The 21,132-nt window shown below is 41.3% G+C and overlaps 1 protein-coding gene across 1 annotated transcript in view; it reads left to right on the forward strand.

Annotated features, from left to right (window-relative positions):
- POC1A (POC1 centriolar protein A) overlaps positions 1 to 21,132 on the forward strand; it is a 52,775-nt gene that overhangs the window by 15,312 nt on the left and 16,331 nt on the right. Inside the window, exons 8-9 of the mRNA XM_080350747.1 lie at positions 8,458 to 8,526; positions 9,325 to 9,423. Coding sequence (XP_080206873.1) covers positions 8,458 to 8,526; positions 9,325 to 9,423 — 168 coding nt within the window. The remainder of the gene's footprint in view (positions 1 to 8,457; positions 8,527 to 9,324; positions 9,424 to 21,132) is intronic.

Below are 21,132 nucleotides of genomic sequence, written 5' to 3' on the forward strand. Positions count from 1 at the left end.
AAGGTTAATTATATGAATGCTTGGAGCTCTCTTTAAATGTTAAATGAAAACAAATAGACTAATTTCATTGTCCATACTGAGTGGGGCTCAAAGCCATGAAAAAGCAGACCTGCTTTGAATGTTCCCTTTCCAAAGGGACAAAGAGAACAGAAATTCTTAACCCACTTGCCTCTGTTAAAATGGGAGCGAGTCTTAAAGCATCAAAACTAGCTGGGGAAAATAACAGCCTGAAGCTGCTGGGGGTGGTGGGGATGGTCCAGGGCAATTGTGGTAGCTGCATAAGCTGCAAAATGATTTTCTTCTGGCTTTTAGTGACTGCCTTGTCTGATGTCTAAAAATGTCACTTCCTTTTTTGTAATACAGATGGAAAAATGGGACTACCTCATACTTAAAGCTCTACTTCATGGAAAGATCTGATTAATACTAACGAAAGGGTTCAAATGCTGAAAAGATGGGGGAAAGATAACAAATGCTGCTTATCCTAACATGTAAACTTTGGCTGCGTAAAACCGTGGTTTGAAAACTGGACTAAGTGGATACTCCCATCAGATAGGGGCTGCAAGGCTTCTAACTTTTGTCTTAATCTTGTTTTTGTGTTTGTCTTTTGTGTTAATTTCCCAAGTGAGTTCTTAGGAAGTAGCTTTCTGGAGAAGGGTAAGTGTGGTGGGACCCTGGATCTTTGTACTTTTCATCCTTCCCTTAGGAGAGGATGTGCCTGGCTGTTGTTCAGCAGGAGGCTGAACCTGCTTTCCATTTTCCTCCCTTCTGAGCTGTAGGCTGCTCCTCACCCAGTGCAGTGGCACAAGAGAGAGAGTGAGTTTAGCTTGTAGTGAGAGTCTAAAACTCATTATGGTGATGAAGGTTTTCAGAATTAAACAATAAAAAGTCCCTTTAGGCTGATGCTGTACTTAACTCAGGGCTTTGTGAATCATCTGTTCAAAATTGAAGTTCTTTATTTTTCCCCCAACACTGTTTCAGATCAGTAAGACAACGCCTGCCACTCTTTTCTAGGCATCTAAGTGGCATTGGAAATGCTTTGACACTGGCACAGCTGAAGGGTGGTTGCCATTGGGGGATTACACCTCCTTCAGTTTGGAAACAAGTATAAAGGTGGCTGGTAGTGCTTTCTGCTTGTATTTAAGGGTATTGCACCAAGGCAGCTGTGAAACCAGCCCTAGCGCACCCTGGCTGGCATTCTCTCTGCCGGTGTGTGCTGTATTGTTGTGGGTTGGTTCTTCTAATGCCTGAATTAACAGATATCTTACTTTTACACTCAAAGTGTGTGATAACCTGTGGTTCAATTGACAGTAAGCAACCAGCAGTGACAACAGGCCCTGCTTTCATCAGAAGCTGCTGGGATGAATTCCTGCACTGCCTGGTTCTCTAGCGTGCTCTGCTTGTAGATAAACCCAGACTACTTAGTACTAATGGCTTTTTTCTCCTCTCTTCTCACTGTGATTTCTCCCAGTATCTCCAAGTGGCTAAAAATGAAGTGGGTGTGGATTTTTTGGTCATTAAGCAGATTTGCCTTTTTAAGTGAGGGCTATAGGTTTGTCACCAAGTGAACAGCCTGTTCTGAAGACATTCTTGAGTTGTGACTTTGTGTGGGTGAATATGCTGGTTGAGACTTTGTTCCTCCTTTGACAGCTGATTGCTGTTATGTTGTTCTGGGAAGGCTGCATGCGAGTAGACACTTGAAGGAAAGAAACTTAAGGTCCTTTAGACATACTCTGACGCAACTGCTGGAGTGCCAGGAATTTGTTAGCAGCTGATTAGCTGTAGTTTACATAGGGAGCATTGCCAAGTTTACATTGCTGTCTTTAATTGTAATGTAGCTGGCCTCCTTGTAGCAGAAGGGTCGTTAGAGACAGGAGTTTGCAGCTTGGAGCTGACATCTTGCAGCTGTGAAATATCATTCTGTATTGTGCTGCATATTTTAATTCTAGAGTGCTTCAAGCTGTGAAGTGCTCTTGCCTAATTCCATACAGATGAGACAGTGGGTTGGTATGTAGGTCCACCTCTGGTACTGAGTCACTGTCAAGGAACAGAATGTTTTGGGGCCTGTTAGTCACCTCCGGAGAGCTGTGAGAGGAGCGCAGGTATGTACACAGTGCCTGTCTGCCCTTTGGGGACCTTGGATTAGAGCATCCTCAGACTGACTTCCTTAGTGGAATGGAAGATCTCAGTAAATATTTATAAAACATCTTCATGGTTATGTTTATAAATAGGAAGACAGAAAATGCAAAGTTAAAATTATCCAAGCAACCTTGACTCAAACCATGAAGTAGCTGCTTTCTACCTACCTGGGTGGCATAAGCGTTCTCTGCTTTGCTGGCTAACTGAAGAGCAAGATCTTCTGAGCAGGTGTGCAGGAAAGCAGTGTGCTCTCTTACTGTCTGCTGCCAGGTCTAAGTAGTGTTAAACATGGGTGCAGACTTAGCCCTTTTTGAGGGGTGTGAGGACATCTCAGGGGTGCACATAACTGGACCAACAAAGGGAGAGAAGGGTGTGTTGCAAACAGCATGCAGCTGATTTGGGATTAGCATTTCTTCCTGCTTCTGTTTTCTCTGAATTTAACTCTCTTCTCCTAAGTATCCTGCTATTTTCTTTTACCTTTTCTGATGAGATTGTACAGATCTTTGTAACTGTGGATCTCTGTGGTGCAAGTTCATAATTGATCCTGACATACAGGCTCAGTGCCCCCCCCTTACCAAAAGGCCTGTTAATTTGAATTGGTCTTCCCTGAACTCTTCACCACTTTCTCTGCTGCTGAAAGCAGGCGATAAGTGAAAGACACGTAACATCCAGCATCTTGTCTCAGGCCCCCTATGTTCTTTGGCACTCTAATGCATTTATTGAGTTTCTTACCCGCTCCTGGTGTTTTCCTGATTCTCTTGATCACTTGTTCTTGGCATCTTTTGTTCCCTTACCATCCATCATTTCAATGTTCAACTGTCTGAGTGTGACTTGCCCTCTTCTCCTGTCCTATGAAACAGTTGAAAGCGCTGCGAACAGTGGCAATGGCTGCTCTATTATTATTTCTTTTATGTCTTGAACTGGTAATTGGGGTGCTGGTTGCTGCTGGATTTGTTTCTCAGACCTTATTACCACTCTGATCTCCTTTTTCTCTTTACACTAGCTAATCTCTCCCAGGGGAGTCTGACTGAATGTAGCGACTTGTATCTTCCCACTTCCACATCTCCTTTTCGGGACAACAGAAGAGGAAGCTTTCCTTTAATTCAACTATTGGCATCCTTTAGGCATGCGTTGTTCCAGCTCTTGGCACCTCCCTTACTCTCTTACCTGGCTCTTCTCTGGTATGCTTTAGTTTCTCCTACAATTTAAAGAGGAAAAAAAACCCCTGAGGTCCTTGACCACACTTGTCTCTGCAGGTCCCTTCGTTTCTGCCTCTCCTTCCGTCGTGCAGACTGTGCGTCATTAAGCTTCTCTCTTCTGGTTTATTCCTGGACTCTTTTCAGCCTGGCTCTTGTTTCTTCTGTTATATTGAAGCTCTATTTGTAGCTGAAGCCCTCAAGTCTGGCCTCTCTTCACTTGAATTGACTGTTGGCCCTGCTGTCCTTGAAATCGTGTGCCTTCTGTCCTCTGGTGGTTCTCTGGGGGAGGAAATGGTGTTCGAGAGCTTTCTCTGTGACTGTCCACTTGTTATTTATAGATAGTACACATTTGTCTGCTATCTGCATGCAGGTATGACTGTTTGCTCCAGGCATATTTCCATTTCTCTAAACTAAACTTTTGGCCTTTCTCTTCAGTATTTATTTTGGAGACATGCATTTTTAGCTCCACCTTTGAAAGTTTTGTGTTCAGGGATGCTATTCCTGTTGTCTCTTGTCATCCCTGTGTCAGCTGTTACTGATGCTGTTGGCATCCTGCCAGTCACTCATTCAGTGTTGTAATCTGTGTCCTGGCTTCAGATCCCACCTCTCCAGGCCATGAATGAGTTCAAGCCATTCAGAATATTTCTGACCATCTTTTTTCTAATGTTTTTTTTTAAGCTGATCAACCTGTGAATTGCAAGGGCAAATAAAGGCCTTGTGATCATTAGCTTCAATCTGTAGGAAGTGGGAAAACAAGGTCTGTCTCTGGGGGGTAGCCTGCACATAAATTAGGCTGTGCGACATGCTGCGCCTCACCCTTCTCACCTATTCATGCAGCTAGAAGGGGGATGTCACCTGGTGTTTCAGCTACCATGGCATGGCGAGCTGCCCTTGCCCGAAGCCTGTTCATTGGGAACGCTGCTGGAAAGGAGTAGGTTTGATCCTGTTATCATCCTTCTGTATGGCTTCCTTTTTTTTTGTGTCTACCTTCTTTGCTGCATCAGTGTGTGAGCTATTTGTCCTTTTCAAGGCTCCCTGGGACTTATCTCCACCCTGCCTGGGGCTCTGTCGCTAGAGGAGACAAGCTGAATATTGATTAGTGCAGATGTTCTTCCCACTTAACATTTCCAGTGGATTGCTTCTTGCTGTCTTCTATACTTTCCCTCAGACTTTCTGCAGCTCTCTCCCACTATCACCAAAACTATTATTATTAAAATTTCAAACTTTGACATGTACAAAAGCTTGACAGTCCTCAGGTTGCTGGCCTGCTGAGGAATAAATGGAAATGTTCCTCACTGCCGAATTGCTGTATCTCGTTGTCCAATCCCTTCTTTCTGCACCTTGCTGTTTAAGGCAAAAGGCTGTAGGAATTTGGGGGCTGGTGCTAGCAGCTTGTGTGCAGCACCAAGCACAATGAGGATGCAGATCTGGAACTTCCGAACCCTCGGAAAATACTAATAGAAAGGCATATGTTTCGTGCAACAGAAAGAAGAATAAAGTGGTTCTTTAGAAGGCTGCTTCATCACGGATGTTCTAGTTGCATGGCAAATAAGCTTAAAATTATTCCTATAGCTTGTATAGAAGAACATGCAACTGCTACTTTTTGACAATCTTAGTGCAGACAGTAAACGTAAAGGAAAAAAATCCAAAGGAATATTTGAATGCTTCAGTCTCTGACCATGTACCTGGTGTCCAGGACTGCATCAGAAACCTGTTGGATCTCTGCTGTGCTTGCCTGGAACAAATGGGAGTTAGGCTGTGTCTAATTGCTGGCATGTGTAGCTTTTTATTTTTGTTTTGTGTGCTTATATTCAATTGTGAGAGTATTTGGCAGACTATTATTTGTATGTTGCTATAGCAAACCTGTTACATCCGGGAAGAGTCCTGTAAGTCTATATAGCAAAAATACTTTTCACTTAATTTATGTCAACATACCTTCTGTGGAGGATGTTGTGCTTGTAGACTTGTTTGTTCCCGTTCTCTCAATTTATAAAGGCACATTCCGTCTTTGTAAAGGCACATTCAGTCTTTGATATCAGTTTCTATTTTAGGAGGAATACGTTCTATTGAACTTTTTTTCCCTCCCTTCAGAGTGCCAGGGCTTTGGAGTCACTTCACTGCCTGTTTTGATGTGATTTGTATTGTGCTAAATTTTGTCTAAATACACTGAAATATTTAGACTGATAAAAATAATTTTGTGAAACATTGCTCCTCTCTGGTATTCCTCACTTGTTGCTTGTTCCTGAACATTTTGTCTTAAGCAATGTCTTGAATATTTTTTTTTCCCAACCCTGACTGGTTTATTACAGTCAGAGTGCAGCTTCTGTACCCTCAGCTCTGTTATCTTTGAGCACTATTCATCACTCTGCAGTTTTCTGGGTATGCACTTGCTTCTGCCCTTTCTTATTGCTTGTTTGTCTTTTGCTTTTGCTTTTTTTAAGCGAGACTCTGTTCCTGACAGCGTGGTCGGAAGAAGGCAGGTGGGAGCCAAAGGCAGAATCACGCTTTGTCTCAGCTGACTGATGGCGGTGTCTTTGGTTTGAAATATCTGCATTATTTAATGCTGTGTTAGTTGAACAAGCTTAGTCACACTAATGACTGTGCTTGCATTTTTAAACTGTTGCTACTAGATCAATTCTGGCAAGATCCTTGAGTGATATGTTGCAATTAGAAGGCCTCAAAACATCTTGAAGTCACTGCAGGTGAAATGATAATATGGAAACACCTTGATGTGTTTTAAGGAAGCTGAAACTCTTCACACTGAGAGTGACCACATCAAGACTATAGTTTTGCTGGCATGCCCACATGCCAGCATATTTGGAAGCACACAACTGTGGGACAGAGGTTGCTGTGGGAGTTGCGTGTTTATCCCAAATACAGTCTTCGGGTATCTGCCTACCTTCAGGATTTATAATGATGAGTTCACTTTTATGAAGTAAAAGGAAAAGAAGGGAAACCAGAAACAAACTGGATGTGAGTGTTCCATGTGATGCCCATTAGGAAGATGTGAACTCTTAACAGAATTGTCCACCCTTGCAACTTGATACAGGCTAGGGAGAAGGTTCTTACTTGGCTTCTGAGATACGTTAGCTTACTTGGAAGAGGATAACTCTTGTCAGGAGGTGTATGCTTGTGTGCTGGAGTTTTCTGGTGATGGCTGTGGCTTTTCTGGCTGGTTTTTTTCAGCCTCTCAATAGTTCAGCTTGCTTTCCCAGTAAACTTGGCCATATGCTGCCTCTGCAAATGCTCATTCTTACCTCTGCCCATTCCAGTGTGGGCAAGAGCTCAAGCTCAGTGCAGTCTGCAAAGCAGTGTGTTCAGTAGCTGACATAAAACTTCACTCTCTGGGTCCTCAACTGTTTATTCTAAGCAGAACAGCTTGTCTCTTGTGCCTGTGCTCGAATACACATAATGATTTCCCAGCTCTGTTTAACTGCATCTGAGACCATCTACCTCAGCCTCCCACGTGTGTCCTCCTGCGTGCTTTCCGAAAGGCCGAGAACGTATTAAAAGAGTCACGTGATGTGAAAGGCATGTTTTTTTCTTAAGCAGTGTTGTAGCAGTCAGCACCATTTAAAGCTTCTCAGAACTGTTTTAACAGTGAGGCTTCAAAATGCTGTACATAGCCCATACTGTACATAGATGATCCTGGATGCATTAACTGTGGCATCTCTTCTGTAAAACTACCAAGAGAAAAGCAGTTTAAGCCAGTCTTCTATTTGTCAGTTAAGAACCTGACAGCGAACACAAACCTGCGTAGGTGATCAGGCTGTAGCTTAAAAATGGCAAACGATAGTGTTGTAAGGAGCACCTGCCTCCTGCTTGCGTCCTCCTGTGCTGCTGCAGGTGCCTGTTTGATTTGAAGCTTCTGTCACTGCTTGGCCACCTACTCCACACATAAGGGGCTATGTAGCAGTGATTCTGTTTTGTTAGTGATGCCTTTGGATGTCTCCCCTGTGCCGACTTTGTCCTGCTAGTTGACATCTGAAGGGAATAACTGCCACCTGCAAAACTCCAGACAGTACTACAGAATGCAGGAAATAAAGCTAATGTATAAATACAGTGTATTCTGCTATGCTGTTCTGTCTGCGTGTTCTTTTCACCAGTGCTCCTCAGGTAGCCTCGGCTTTTTGTTTTTCCTGTGCTGAAAACTTTGTGGGCTTCTTGACTGCCAGGTCTCAAAATGAATAATTGGATTCTGCCCTGAATGCTGAATCTTATGCATTCAGTTATTCTGTTTGTACTGATTTATTGACTTAAAATGCTTCTAACCTTGGCCAAATTAGTTGGTGCACATGGGGAGAAGATAGTGTTTTCCATGGTGAATCTGCTGCTCACAGTGATCCATGAAATATGTTGTTTTGGGATGTCAGTGTCTTGAGGATTCTGGGCAATGTTTGAAGCTCTGGCCCCTGGTATTCCATGACTGTGTGGAAAACCTTGGCTTAGTGCATTTTCCTTTTGTGGTTCTAGTATTCATGGTGTGAGGAAGAGTTTGGACAATGTAAATTCTGAGGGTTTGGCAATTGCAACTCCTCACATTTGTTTTTGAAAAATTATATTTTCATGGGATATGGCTTATGATTTGTGAATGCTTAGAATTTTCAGTAGTGGTGGGAGTATTTTATATCTAACAATCATTCTCAATATGCCTTTTGGTGCTGCTCCTCTGTGTGTTTAAACCTGCTTTTCTGCTTTAAACCTTTCTGCTAGGTGGCTGACTTAGGGCTGCATTTAACAAAACTCAGCAATTTCACTGCTTTTAATAAATGAGCAGTTTTAGACCTTTCTCATTCTAAAGGGAAGAGAGAATGATTGAGAGGGAACAAGGAAAAGCTTGAAGCTGTAGAACTTGGTGCGTTCTTCTCTCTGCCTTAATGCCATGGCTGTTGAAAACTGGGTGTCTTAAGCTGGGGGCAAAAATGTGGGAAATGGTAAGTACCAGCAAGCTTAGCATGTTAATTGCGGTCCACTTACCTGACAGATAAGAACTTTTTAAATGTTGCCTTTAGATTGCTGGTGTCAAACGAGAAATACCTTGTAAAGCTATAAAAAAAATTGAGCAGTATAACACTGTTTTATTTTACTTTTTTTTAAACCCATCTTTTAAATCTGTTTGCAGGGACCAGCAACCTGTGTAGCATTTTCAAGAACTGGAGACTTATTTGCCTCTGGAGGTTCTGATGAACAGGTATCTGCCTAGTTTAATTTGATAGTTTTGTGTCTTATGGTTACTGTTTCCTTGGCATCTTCACAGAATCTTACTGCTTTCAAAGAGAAAACAAATACTAAAAACAGTGAGAGATATTAAACATAGACTTTTTTTACTGAGAAAACACTTCAGCTGGATTATCTGGGAATGTGTATGTACAACAGAAGAAATATTACCATATACACAGCCCTTGTTATAATGCATTTCTGAGGCATCTGCTGCTGGGAATAAGTTAAGACAGGTGTACAAATGGCTGTGTTGAGATACCTTGAATATTATGGTCTGTGCTTATGGATCGTCCCCTGATCTACCACTGGCTGATTCTGAGACACAAGGACAAGGCACACAGGGCAGGGATGCTTCCCCTGAATATCCTTCCAGGCTCCATTGGTTTACAGTGCTCTGTATTTCATATTCCTCAGTGCTCTCCTTCTGCAGACCTGTCTCCAGTCTTATTTGAGATGCCATGGCTAAGCCTTCTCCAGTGGCCAAGGTTCCTGTTTGAAGTTCTTCTGGTAGCTCTAGTTTCATGATGTTCCTAACCCAAAGAATGCTGGAAGACCAAGGTCACTTACCCATTGAGAACTCAGTTATGATGTATCTGTATTAAGTAGTATATTTACAAATAACATCCTTAATTTAATTGATGGCAAAGCTTTAAGTAAGCTTTGGTGTGCATCTGCTGACTCGTTTCTGTGTTGACAAAACAGACCTTTAAGCAAATTTAGATGGAAGATTTTAATAGAAATAACTTAGCCACTTGCCTTTCTTCTGTAGGTGATGGTGTGGAAGACTAACTTTGATGCAGCAGATTACAGTGATGTACTGAAAACACAGAAGTCTAGCACCGGTGTGGAGGAGACCCATCAGGCTCTGGTAGGTCAGCACACAGAACGGTGTAGAGCTTCTTTTCAGAACACTTTCCACAGCTTGAAACCATGTGGATCTTTCAGGCAGTTGCACTATAAGAGCCATCTTTTCTTGGTATTTATTTGAGCTGCAGGTTGTCTGTTTTTAACTGATCTTGTGTTGTTTGTTTTATTTAGCTGTACATACTTTATAGGAAAATAATGATTTTAAAAGGGAAGTAAATTTACTGCATGTATATATGCATTTATTATTAACAGCCTGTGTTTAAGTATGTGTGATAGGCTTGGATGATAGTCCACAAAAAATGCAGGTGTGAGTAACAGCTGAAGTCAGTTTTGCTAGCTGATATGAATCCTTTAGGTTGGTGTCAGTCCTGAAAATAGGTATTTTTCATGACATCTTTTCACTGACAGTCAGCAAAGACAAAAGAAACCTCTGCATAGACTTCACATGTGAGAAATATGTGACATTGTACTGGAGCTTCTTTCCTAAATACTTGGAAACATCAGTTCATATCTGCTCATTGAACCATGTGTTAAGAGACGTCTGAGTTCTGACTGTACCTAACAGATAAATCAACTGAGTAATTTGGTATGATGCACCGATCTAAGTGTAGTACTGATGTTGGGTGTCATGGCAGTTATTTAGAGTTCCTGTCCCTATGAGTTATAACTTTTACAAATAGTGATGCTTAACTTAAACTGCTGCATTTTGTCTTTACAGTATTTGGATATTTTTGATACATTTGAGTATACCTACAGGGTTCTGAAATATGTTATTACCATGGCTGGTTTTGTGTATATCTTGTTCAACATGAGCTTTAAGCTAAAAAGCAGTTTGTGAACTGAGGGTTTTATGCATATGTGGCATTGCCTTTGTTGAGAGGTGAGCTTCTAGCCAGCATCGTCTGCTCTGTGGTGGTGTCTTTAATCTTATCAACTTAGATCTTCTCTACTGGGTTACTAAACTTATGTTCTATCTTAAACATGGTAGGGTTTTTATTGAATATGACTTCAGTCCACTGCTGGAGGTATTGGACTAGCCCGTAGTATTTTGCAATGAACAAGATTTGAGTCTGCAGCTCTAAACCTGATGCCTTGCTATGTGGAGTGCTCTGTGCAGAAAGCAAACAAAAGTAGAGGGTGTTAGTGGTAGGTGAGTGGGAGATGAGGGTATGAAGCAATTACAGAAGAAAGGAGGAGGTGGAAGTATTTGATCCTCGACTGGTTTTGGCTAAAACTGACTTCTTCCTTTTCCTTCTCTTCTGTGTTCTAACTCTAAAGTTTATGCAGGCTGTGAAACTAGCTGTCCAATAACCTCTTTATTTATTGGCCAGTTGAACTGGACTAACTTTGAACTCTGTTTTAATTTAAGATGTTGTTTAGTATAATTCTGGGTTAAAATACAGCAGAGACAAAGAAAGCCTTTATGGGAAGAAATACTATTTTCAGTTTGTAACATTCCAAGGAATGGCTTAAATGGTGTAGACAAGGTCTCTGCTTATAGGAGGTTATGGTAAGTTTACCCCCAGTACAGCAGTTATCACCAGAGCATATTAACTAGTAGGAATTTAGGAAAGGAAAGAAATGCACAAGCTGTTTTAAAACTTAGGTCTTTGTTATAGAACCTTTGTCAGCAGATGGTAAGATGTGCATTGAAGGTGGCTGCTGAACAAAACCCTTGAACAATGACTAACCACCCTGAACATCTGGCACTCCAACACAATTCCCCTTGTGGAAGAGTTTACCTGACAACACCTCTGACAGATGCTGCTGTGACCAGCTGTTTGTGTGCTGCTGACAGGCAAATCCGCGTCCTGTGGTGTTGGTTGACACAGCGTTGCTCTACTCATGCTCTGAGCCTATGGGAAACAGGGCGCTGCCAATTCTTTGGGTGTAATGTATTGGTTTGGACCAGGTGCTGTGTTTTTTACAGAAGACAAAGTGAATCCATGCTGAGTTATGCAGAAGAGACACACACTTTGGTCTGGGAACCTAAATTACTTCAAAGGAGTGAGTATTTTGAACTGCCACCCAACTGCAACTTTTGCCTTGGGCATGCAGCATTGGAGCTGCTGATCCCAGCAGTACTCCCCGAATGTAAATAGTGCAACTTAAAGAAGATCAAACTGAGTGATAGTCTCTGGGATTTTTCCTTCCTATTTTCTTATGGGGCAAATGTGGTGTTATCTTTTGGTCTGAATAGCACAAATGATGCTTCCATGAGATCTACCAGATTATCTATGAGCATGAATAGAGAATTGTTAATTAAACCTTTGATTGCCTTCAACAGTAAAATGATCCCTGTTTAAAAAGCAGAGGTGAAGGTGACTGCATTGGGGAGCTTGGGTGCAAGCTGGCACAACTGAGACCAATGTCTTAGTCAAGTAAGACTGTTGATGCAGTTCAACTATATGATCTCTTTTATGCAGTTAAGAACATTGTTTTGCCTTGAAAGTGGGGTGCAGCTCTGTCCTGCTATAAAGGAGTGGGGCTTCAATTTTTGTCTCCTGTCACACAGTCTGAGTGGTGCTGCCAAACCCAACATAGTCTAAACTTCTTTTGAGAGTATCAGCTGTATCGTGGCTGCTTGTTACAAGAGCAGTTGTAGTGTGCTAGAGCCTATACCTGGTCTCCACTAAGAGTTCACTACACTTCATGAGAACAGAAATGCAAAATATGACTAGTACTCAATGTCCTTATGTATTAGGCTATTAGGAATGCAACACTTTAATATTAAGGCAGTTATAATTGCTAAAATTAGAAAGGACAGAAAAAACAATGTAGTGTGAGAGCTTGTTTTGAATATCATAGGTTAAGTTTTAATTTAGAGTTGATATGAAATGTTCTTTGCTGTTAAAGAAGCTGATATCTCTGAAAGTGGCTTGGTTTGTTATTTTAAGGGAGAAGTATTAATATAACCTGAACACAGGATTCTTGGCTCCATGATAACTTTTCCATTCATGGCAGTCGACTTTTTCAAGTGAATTTCATTACTTTTATCCATTAGAAATATGTTATGCTGGGCTCCTTAAGAATATTGTCACTGTTACAAGACTTTAAATATACTATATGTCCGATTACTTCTTGTTTTAAGCAAAATACTTGCTTTTTGAGAATTACTTGTGTTGGTGTATTTTGTGTAGTCAAGACCAGTTATTTTTCCCATCAAAATCAGACTTGAAACTACCACCTGTGGCTGTTGGTTTCATGTTGAGCTCACCTTTTCCTTCAGTGAAAACTGAAGCTGCTTCATCTTTCTCTGCTGCTGTGTTAGTGAGCCAGGGCTCTACATCTTGAATAATACTGAGGTTTTTTCAGACTTTTTGAAATGTAACTACATTTAAAACATGCACATAGGTTGCTGTTTATTTTTGTATGCCTAAAACACATGAAGGCTATTCTTGATACATCTTGAATCTGTTTTCAACCTTAAGTTAAAATATTTTTCAAAGGAGAGCTTTTGCTGTCATGTGTAGCTGTATAACTTTTTTCTTATGCATTGTGAAAGCACAAATACTAATTGAAGTAATACGTGTGTAAAAACACTGGGTTTAGTATCTGGTTTCTCATGGGGAGAGTCAAACTAGTGTGCAAGTGTTAAGACATTAAAACTGAACACAGACATCAAAACTAGTTTGTCATAAGCATGAACAGGAGGAAAAGGGAAACCTAAACCTGTGGGATAAAAGAGTCATGGAACGTTGTCAAGGTTGGTGTGCTTGAAAACAAACTCGCTGTGAAACAATTTTCACTTCCTTAGGCAGAGGGAGACAGGAGCTTTTGAAGACTCTGTTTTCTCCGGCAGTTGATTAAAGTTCATGATGAATTGGGGTATTGGGCTCGTTTGCAGCAACAGGCATGAACTTCAAAGTTGCTTTGCCCACTTGCTTGTGTTTTCTGTAACTACTTGAGGCTTGGGAGATGCAGTTTGCTTTGAAAGTAAAACTGCTCTGTGCAAGGAATAACGCGAATGAAAGCAGCTCATGGCGAGCAGGAATTGCAGTCGTGACGATGGTGTAAAAGCACAGACACCCAAGTGTGATAAAGAAAACCCTAAAGTTGTCAGAAGTGAATTAGAAATATATGTTAGTATAGATTTGAGACTGTAAATGTTAGATCACAGTTACAGTAGCTCTGAAATACATGCTTCCTCTTCAATTATAAGCTAACAGTTGTTGCTATTAAGTGTTGCACAATTGCCTTGAAAACCAAAGTTAAGTGCAGGCGCTTGTGATGCGGGTGGTATGAAGCTGATGGGAAGAAATGAAGTTTTGTAGTCTTGTGTCTTGATCTTATAAGCATTTATATTTGTTTTTAATCTAGAATTTAAGGGCTAAGAGTAAATGAATGCTTTAAGCTGTGATATGGAGTTGTGAGGACCTAAAGGAAAGTCAGAATAAGAGGTGTAGATTTGGCATGTGATTTTAGAACTAAGGACTCTTATGCTTGTCCTGGGGTCAGTAGCTCTGTGAGCAGAGGGGTCTGTCTGCGTGGAGAGTTGTGCAGGGTCAGATCAAGGGGCGTGTTCATGGATCTGATGTGCTGTGAGAATACTCATCATGGAATTTGTTCTTTCCAGGGATGGCAGATAATGTTTTGTTTTGGGGGTTTGGTAGTGATTTTTTTTTTTTTTCTGAACACAGGGAAAGCTTCATACATGCAGTTACAGCTGATGTGAGTGTACGAGAACACTTGTTTCATTATGTGACAGATTTGCTGCTATTGTTCAGTAATTCCAAGAAGACTATGGTCAAATGTTATGACCAAATGCTGAGCAGTTGACGTCACGTGGACAGTTAGTAAGTGCTTGAGTGTTTAGATAAGTTTATACACTGAAAATTGTGAATAAAAACGTTGTAGTATAAGCTAAGTTGGTAAACTGTTTTTCATGCAATTTAATGAAAAATAGGAAATATTTGTTCATACAGAGATTCTGTACTCAAGTTTAAATATAAACCTTCTTCAGGCATGTTGTAACTTTTTGTGCAAAATAATACTTGGTAAAGGAGGAGACTGACGAGGAGACTTCAGTCTAAACCTCTGTATATAGCTTTCTAAACAAAAATACTTTGGAACTTACTTGTGTTTGGGATGTCGGAAACAAATCCACTTTGAACAGGGGGACTGGGAGCTTCAGGTGTCCTAAAGGTGGTGAAATGCATAGTCTGTAAGGGTTGTGTGTGGTTTGTTTATCTCAAATGAAGGGCATCCTGGCAAGAGATAATACGCACAGCAGAACAGAAGCTTACAGGTGATGGGGAAGCCTTTCTCTTGCCACTTCAGTTCCCCATATAACTGAAATTATGCAGCTTAGTTTTCAGCTCCTGGTAGGACTCTGAGAGATGTGTTCACGTGAGTGGATGTGCAGGCAGACGCAAAAGCAGGTAATCTCTTGGTAGGGGAATTTGCGAGATACGGGTAAAGGCGCAGAGTTGTCCACTGTCACTCTTGCCAAGAAGTCTTTCTCTTCTTTTGAAATTCAAGAACACAAATGTTTTAAATATCTTTAGCTCCTTTGAAGTTAAATGGTACTCAGTTGCAGATCTACCAAATTTGGAAGCTGATTTCTAAGCAAACTTCACAAAATGAAGAAAGAAAGAACAGTGCTTGAGCAGGAAGGACTTATAAACAAGTGAGCAACCTGTGACTCTTCAAATGCGTCTTTTGGTTAGGACAGGCATTTAGGCTTATTTCTACACTGGGTTTAAAATTTTGTCCGAGCATTGGACTAATTTCTTCAATGGCAATTTTTCCAAGAATAGTTCTGTTGAATAGGATTGGAGACTAATTCAAAAAGATGTGATCTAGTCTTAAAATCATCTGGAGCCTATAACTGAGTGTCCAAAGCCCATTCCACCTCTCCTTTGCTGGTTCTGTTTGGTGACCTCGGGTGCCTCGTGTGCTCAGCCTGTGGTCTCTGTGCTGACTGCAGCAGTTCATTCTGTCAGCCATTTGTTCCTTGTGTAAATAAATTCCTCCTGAGTTACTCACAGGCCAGATGTGCTTTTTTTTGACCTTTTGGCTTCCAGATTGGTAACTACCTCTAATTTTGGCATCTGCTAATACTTATGAATACTTTTGTACTTTTTTTTTTTTCTTTTTTTTCACTTGCTGTGAAATCTCCTCCTGGGAAGCAGTTTCACTGCACAGAGCTGCAGCTCTTCGCAATTGGATGTGAATGCGTTGTCATTTGTACCTCCTCCATGCCCTGTTATTTATTTCCTTTTCTAAAGGGAGGAATCCTGTATTCAACAGCAGGGGATCCAGCTTTCAGCCTTCCAGATAGACGTGGTCTGCAAAATTATTCTTTTTCCCTGATCTACCTGGCACCTTGTTTTTCTGAGGGTGCGTTCCCACTCCAGGAAGCTTTAGTGCAACAGGTCAGTAGATTATTTATGAAGAACAAGAGTGTGAGTGCTCAAGATGTTTCCACTGTGCTCTACTCTGCATGGTGATCTGGGCAGGAGTCTTGCTACAACTCATTGCAGAATGCTCAGGAGCTCTTCCTTCACAAGTGATGCTGTTGTAGATGGTTACTCGTAGCTGCCCAACCTTTGCTCTCCTTTCATTGAAGGAAGCCTGCTCATTTAAGCCTATAGGAACATGTGACGTAGGTTCAACAGGAACAGAGGAGAAGACTTCTCCTTTCCTCTCCCTCCTTGTGGTGTGGACAAAGTGGCGTCTCTACCTTGGCCTGCACCTCTGCTTGTAAACCTTGTGAGACCCAGCAGGATGTCATTTGCTTTCATTGCTCACATCCTTTTAGCAAGAGCAGCTAGAATTTTTTTGTGCAAGAAGTGTGCTCCTGTGGTGTCTTCCACTCATCTGGCTGGAAAACGGAGATTTAGAGTGGGATGAGCTCTAACCCCCAAAAGGTACCAAACGCTTAGTTGACTGATAGAGCTGTCGTGATGAGTAAGACTGACTGGTTGAGAGCTTTTGTTTGATCCCTTTCTGCCTCGTTCAGCATCCTCAGTCTCTGGGGTAGTAACTGTTGTGGTAGTATGGTTGATAGGAACTATGGCTAATGTGGACCAGAAAGAGCACACATTTATAAACACATGTTCATGTTAACCAGAAAAAGATAGACACTTGATCTTGGGTTGTTTACAGGCCTATCTGATCTCCTTCACCTTGGCACAGATAACCTGGTTCCAGCCCAGAACATTGGGCAGGAAGGCATCAGTGTTGCATCAGCTGTTTTGTGGGTTGCCTCCAAGGGGTGACCCCTAGGTTTCATTATTGAACAGCTGGATCCGGCTGAGCTCTGGAGTCCAGCTCTAATTCACTGGAGCATAAAGTCTAGCAACAGTAGCAGGTTTCTTTGTATCAGGAAACCCGAGTTTATCTGCGCAGAACTGGATGGCTCTGTCAGTTGACTGTGCGCTTTGTGGAGCCTCACGGCAGATCTCACCAATTTTCTGCATCTTAATTTGTCTGTGAGGCTGCATCACAGCTAAATAAGTGGTTTTCTTTCACTCCACTAAACGAGCATCTACCTCGCAAACAGCAGAGCTTCTTTCTGGAAGATAGTCCAGCAAGCCTCTGTTAATGGCTAGCCCTCCGATACTCTATTTTGACTTTTGTTGTTGTGTGAAACTAATTTTTTTCACAAACCTCATGGATTTTGCCCCTATGTGGCTGCTCTTTCCCCTGAAACCTCTGAGTTTGTTTTTCTCTTGATCTTGTCAATGTAGGGAGAGAAGGGTGTGCATGGCAAACAAAATCTTATGTCTTCTTTGATTTGTCCATTACCATCTCGTACACATAGTTGTGGGCTGTTTAACTGGGTTTTCCTGTCCTGTCTTGGTGAGGGACTTCAGAGAGAGGAGAAGGCAGGGAATGGGCACCCCCAGCTTGGCTTTCCAGGAGGCTCTGAATGACTGTGACAACCTGCAGCAGCTCTGCCTGTTAGTGAGTGGGAGTAGCCTCTGCTACAGATGTTTTCTCCTGTATTCTGCTATGGCAAGATTTTTTTTTCCAGAAATAAGAGGATTTGCCTTTAATTTGTCATCTTACAGCTAATAGATTTGTTCTTGAAGGCTCTGGAACAATAAGGCGAGTCCTGACAAGTCAGTATTGGTCAGAATAAAAATGGCCTTTTAAGGTCAGCATTTCAGGCTAATTAATATAAATTTACCCACTTAGGTTACTGCTGGATGTGGCTTGTTTTAATGCTTGAGTCATAATTCAAAAAGAAGAGACAGAGGCAAGATTTATACTTTTTCCAAGCTGCTATTGTGTGTCAGCTTTAAGATGAATGAAGGTGGCTCAAGCTTAAAGTTTCTAAGATCTCAAACTCTTCTGCCAAAATCCAAACTTCAAGCAATAGTAATAACAAATGGCCATATTATAATTTGTGTGTATCTGCATATGTTTATGTATGTGTATATACACATAACATGCAGTATTGATATATCAGTAACATAGGCGTGCATATGATATCTCTTGCATAGCGTATACATATTTCATTAGAAAGAGGCAAATGTTTCTGATTAAGAAAACGAGCTGGAAGCTGTTGTTCACACTCTGGGAGTTCACTCTGTGTGTTTTGCTTCTTGCTGTGGAGACCGTTGCTTTTAATGTAAAAGAACCTGTAGCTGGATAACCCAAGGCTGAGGATAAACACTTTGTTGCAGTGTTTGGGAGCTTTTCCCAAGAGCAAGAAAACAGTAGCTCAGTTCTTGGTGAAATTTCTTACCAATGGTTCTTACCAATTTTTGTTCCTATAGGGGCTTGTTTCCACACAAAACTCTTCTTTTGAGATTTCTGAAGCAGCAGTGGGATAGCCAACTGAGCATTGTCTGTACAACAAAGCTTAATTATTCCATCCTAAGTTCTGGAAGACTTCTTCATATCTCCTAATGAAATGCTGGGACCGATGGGAGGGGAGAAGTGGTTAAGGGAGGTAGAATGCATAAGACAAGTAGGAAAAGACAATATCTAAAATGTTGAAGGTTACCTTTAGCTTTTTCTTCTGTGTATTTCTTCTTGGGGTTAACACAGACTCAATATTTATTGGCCAGTGGTAGAACAAGGCCAAGTTTTAATGTTTTAACTTTGTATTTTTAGTAGCACCAGTAGGGAGGAAGGTTCTTTCTAAGTCATTTATGGCCTCTTGCATGTCTAATCCAATGTACATTTTGGCATGAAGCAAAATGCAGACAAAAATAAAAGGAATGTTCTTTTCACCTCACTTTATTTTTTTCTTCCCAAATTCCTGTAGAATCATTGCATTATCAAAACTTGAATCCTGAAATCAGAGGTGAGGATGAATGGTCTTACGAGTTGTTTCACAAAACTTAACTTGTATGCTAATTCTAGTTGTTACCCTACGCTGCTCTGGACAGTAGATGTGGAATACAGGTGGAGTAATGCAAGTCTTGAAGATTGTGATTGCTCCAGAAATGTCAGTGCTGCCTGGAAGAGGGGATGGTTTTCCAGTGTAGAGAAATGTGCTTGGAGAGCGGTCTTCAGTCAATGATATTTTATATGTAGCAGGGAGAAATGAGGTTAACTCTGTTTTTAATGAATTGTCCAACCTAGCATGGCATGTACTCTATCAGACCTTCCTGGGGAGCCTACCTGAAGCCAATGTGCTTCCACTGGAGGTCACTGTTGCTCTCTGGGAACATATTCAAAAATATCTCTTTACCTGTGGAGAAAATGACTCCTCAAAATAGAAGAGTTTTAATGGTATTTCTCTCGTTTGGATTAGTAGAATTGGGATCTGAATGAACAGTGTATTCCACTTTGGGGAGTTTTCTGCTCCTCTGTTTCTAGGGGAATTTTTTTCAGCTAAGATAGTGAATTTAATTGCGCTTAGTGAATTTTAGTACACTGGATATCCATATTGAAGGGAAAACATTGGAAGTGTGTGGTGCTTAAGGGAAATGCCATCTTTCTAGATACTTGAAAATTAATTCTTGTTACAGTCATAGTCCTAAAAAAAGGCAGAAACATTGTGGAAATTGATGTGAAGGGATTAAGGGTAGAGCTGAACCTACATCCCTGGTACCATTCAGTTCCTCCCTTCCAGTGGAGAGAGGTGAAGAGAAGGGAAAAGAAATAGTTCCTCTGGACTGAATTGTAAGAATCTTACTTTTTATTAGTAGGTGTAAAATTCAGATAGATGGTAATCCTGTCAATTTATACTCCAAATACCACAATTTAGAAAGCAAAATGGCTTTTTTTTTTTAGTTGTCCCTTGTGGTTTTACTACAGGTGTACCTGGGTTGGGTAGTTAATACTTGCCCCCCGGATCTGATCAGCACTATAATATCTGGCCAGAATGCTGTTTAGCTAGAACAATTCTCATAAGAGGCTCAGTCAGAGACCTCTGGAATGAGGGCTGATTAATTCTCCCCTTCCCCCAAGTAGTTGTGCTATGCTGTCTTTAAGTGGTTGCTATAAATAAATCACTTCTGTTTTTCCCTTTGTTGCAGAGAGCTGTATTGTATTCTGAAACTGCTCATCTATTCTTCCTTTAATGTTCAGCTGCTTCTTGCTCTACTCCCAGTGCTTAATACGCAGATGTTGTAATAAGATATTTAATGGCAAATACACTTGTTCAGTTGTGCTGAGTAAATTGCACACTTGAACTCTGACTAAAATAAATTAAACCTCTGCAGCAGTGTCATTGTTTCTGGTGCCTGACCCCAGGATTCAGCTGGTGCTTTACCTTGCGGGTGAGTCGGATAAGCACAGGTGTCTCTCTCTGTAATTGTCATGCTCATCAGTACTGAGACTGCAACAAAGCCAATGCACATTTCGTGGCTCTTTCTAGATTTTTGCAAAAGTTTTTAAAATCAGTTAAAACTTAAATCACTAGTGGATGGCTCACCACATGATATAGATTGCTACTAGGAGAAGGGTGGCTGTAGTCTTGTCTGTGAGGGTTTTCTTGTTCATTCTTACAGACAATTACAGGAGCTGATTTAATCCTCTTTTACCAAAAAAGTGGTTTCAGTCTGCGGGCAATTCAGTTCTTCCTTGCTTGGTTGCACATTTCCTTTCAAATGTCCTGGCCACTGAGGTAGTGGTAAGTACAAATTGTGGTTGGCTATTAAGGGAAAGTTTCCAAACATTTCCATATTTCTTTAAAATGTAAAGGGCAAAGCTTCCCCCGAAGGGCCCCTCCAGTGCTGCTCCCCACTGTCAAATTTGGAAGCTGCACTAAGGATTCTGTAGAGGTGCCCTCACCGCCTTTATAACACGGCTGCAACTGGTGTCACTGCTGTATGTGGGCTATGACAGAAGTCCAGGTGGCTGCTTGTGGCAGACAACCTGCCCCTCTGAGCATTGCAGTCTCTTTCCAGTTTTTTTTAAAGAATAAAAGTGTGTGTGAGCTCATGAAAATGTTTGGCGGCTTTCATAATTAATGTCAAACAAAATTCTGGGTGTCCATTTGGATTTAGGATACTTGTAAAATGCCCCAATGTCTGCCCTGTGAAGTCCCAGCTGTGTTTTCTTTGCAGGCAAAGCTTTCCTTGACTGCAAGAAATGGAGACTTTGGCATGAAAAACCTGAAATTATTAAAAAACCAACCGTGTTTTTCTCCTTGGTGCCATGGTATCACTGTTCCCTTCTGTTCACGAGGCTTCGGTTAGCTGATAGCAGAGGGACACACTTTGGGTAGTGTCAATACAAATATACCTACCTGGGCTCCTCAGCCTCTTCAGAAACAAGCGAGTTGAAATTAGTCCAGTGAATG

This window comes from Nesoenas mayeri (assembly GCF_963082525.1).
Source record: "Nesoenas mayeri genome assembly, chromosome: 10".
Classification (NCBI taxonomy): Eukaryota; Metazoa; Chordata; class Aves; order Columbiformes; family Columbidae; genus Nesoenas; species Nesoenas mayeri.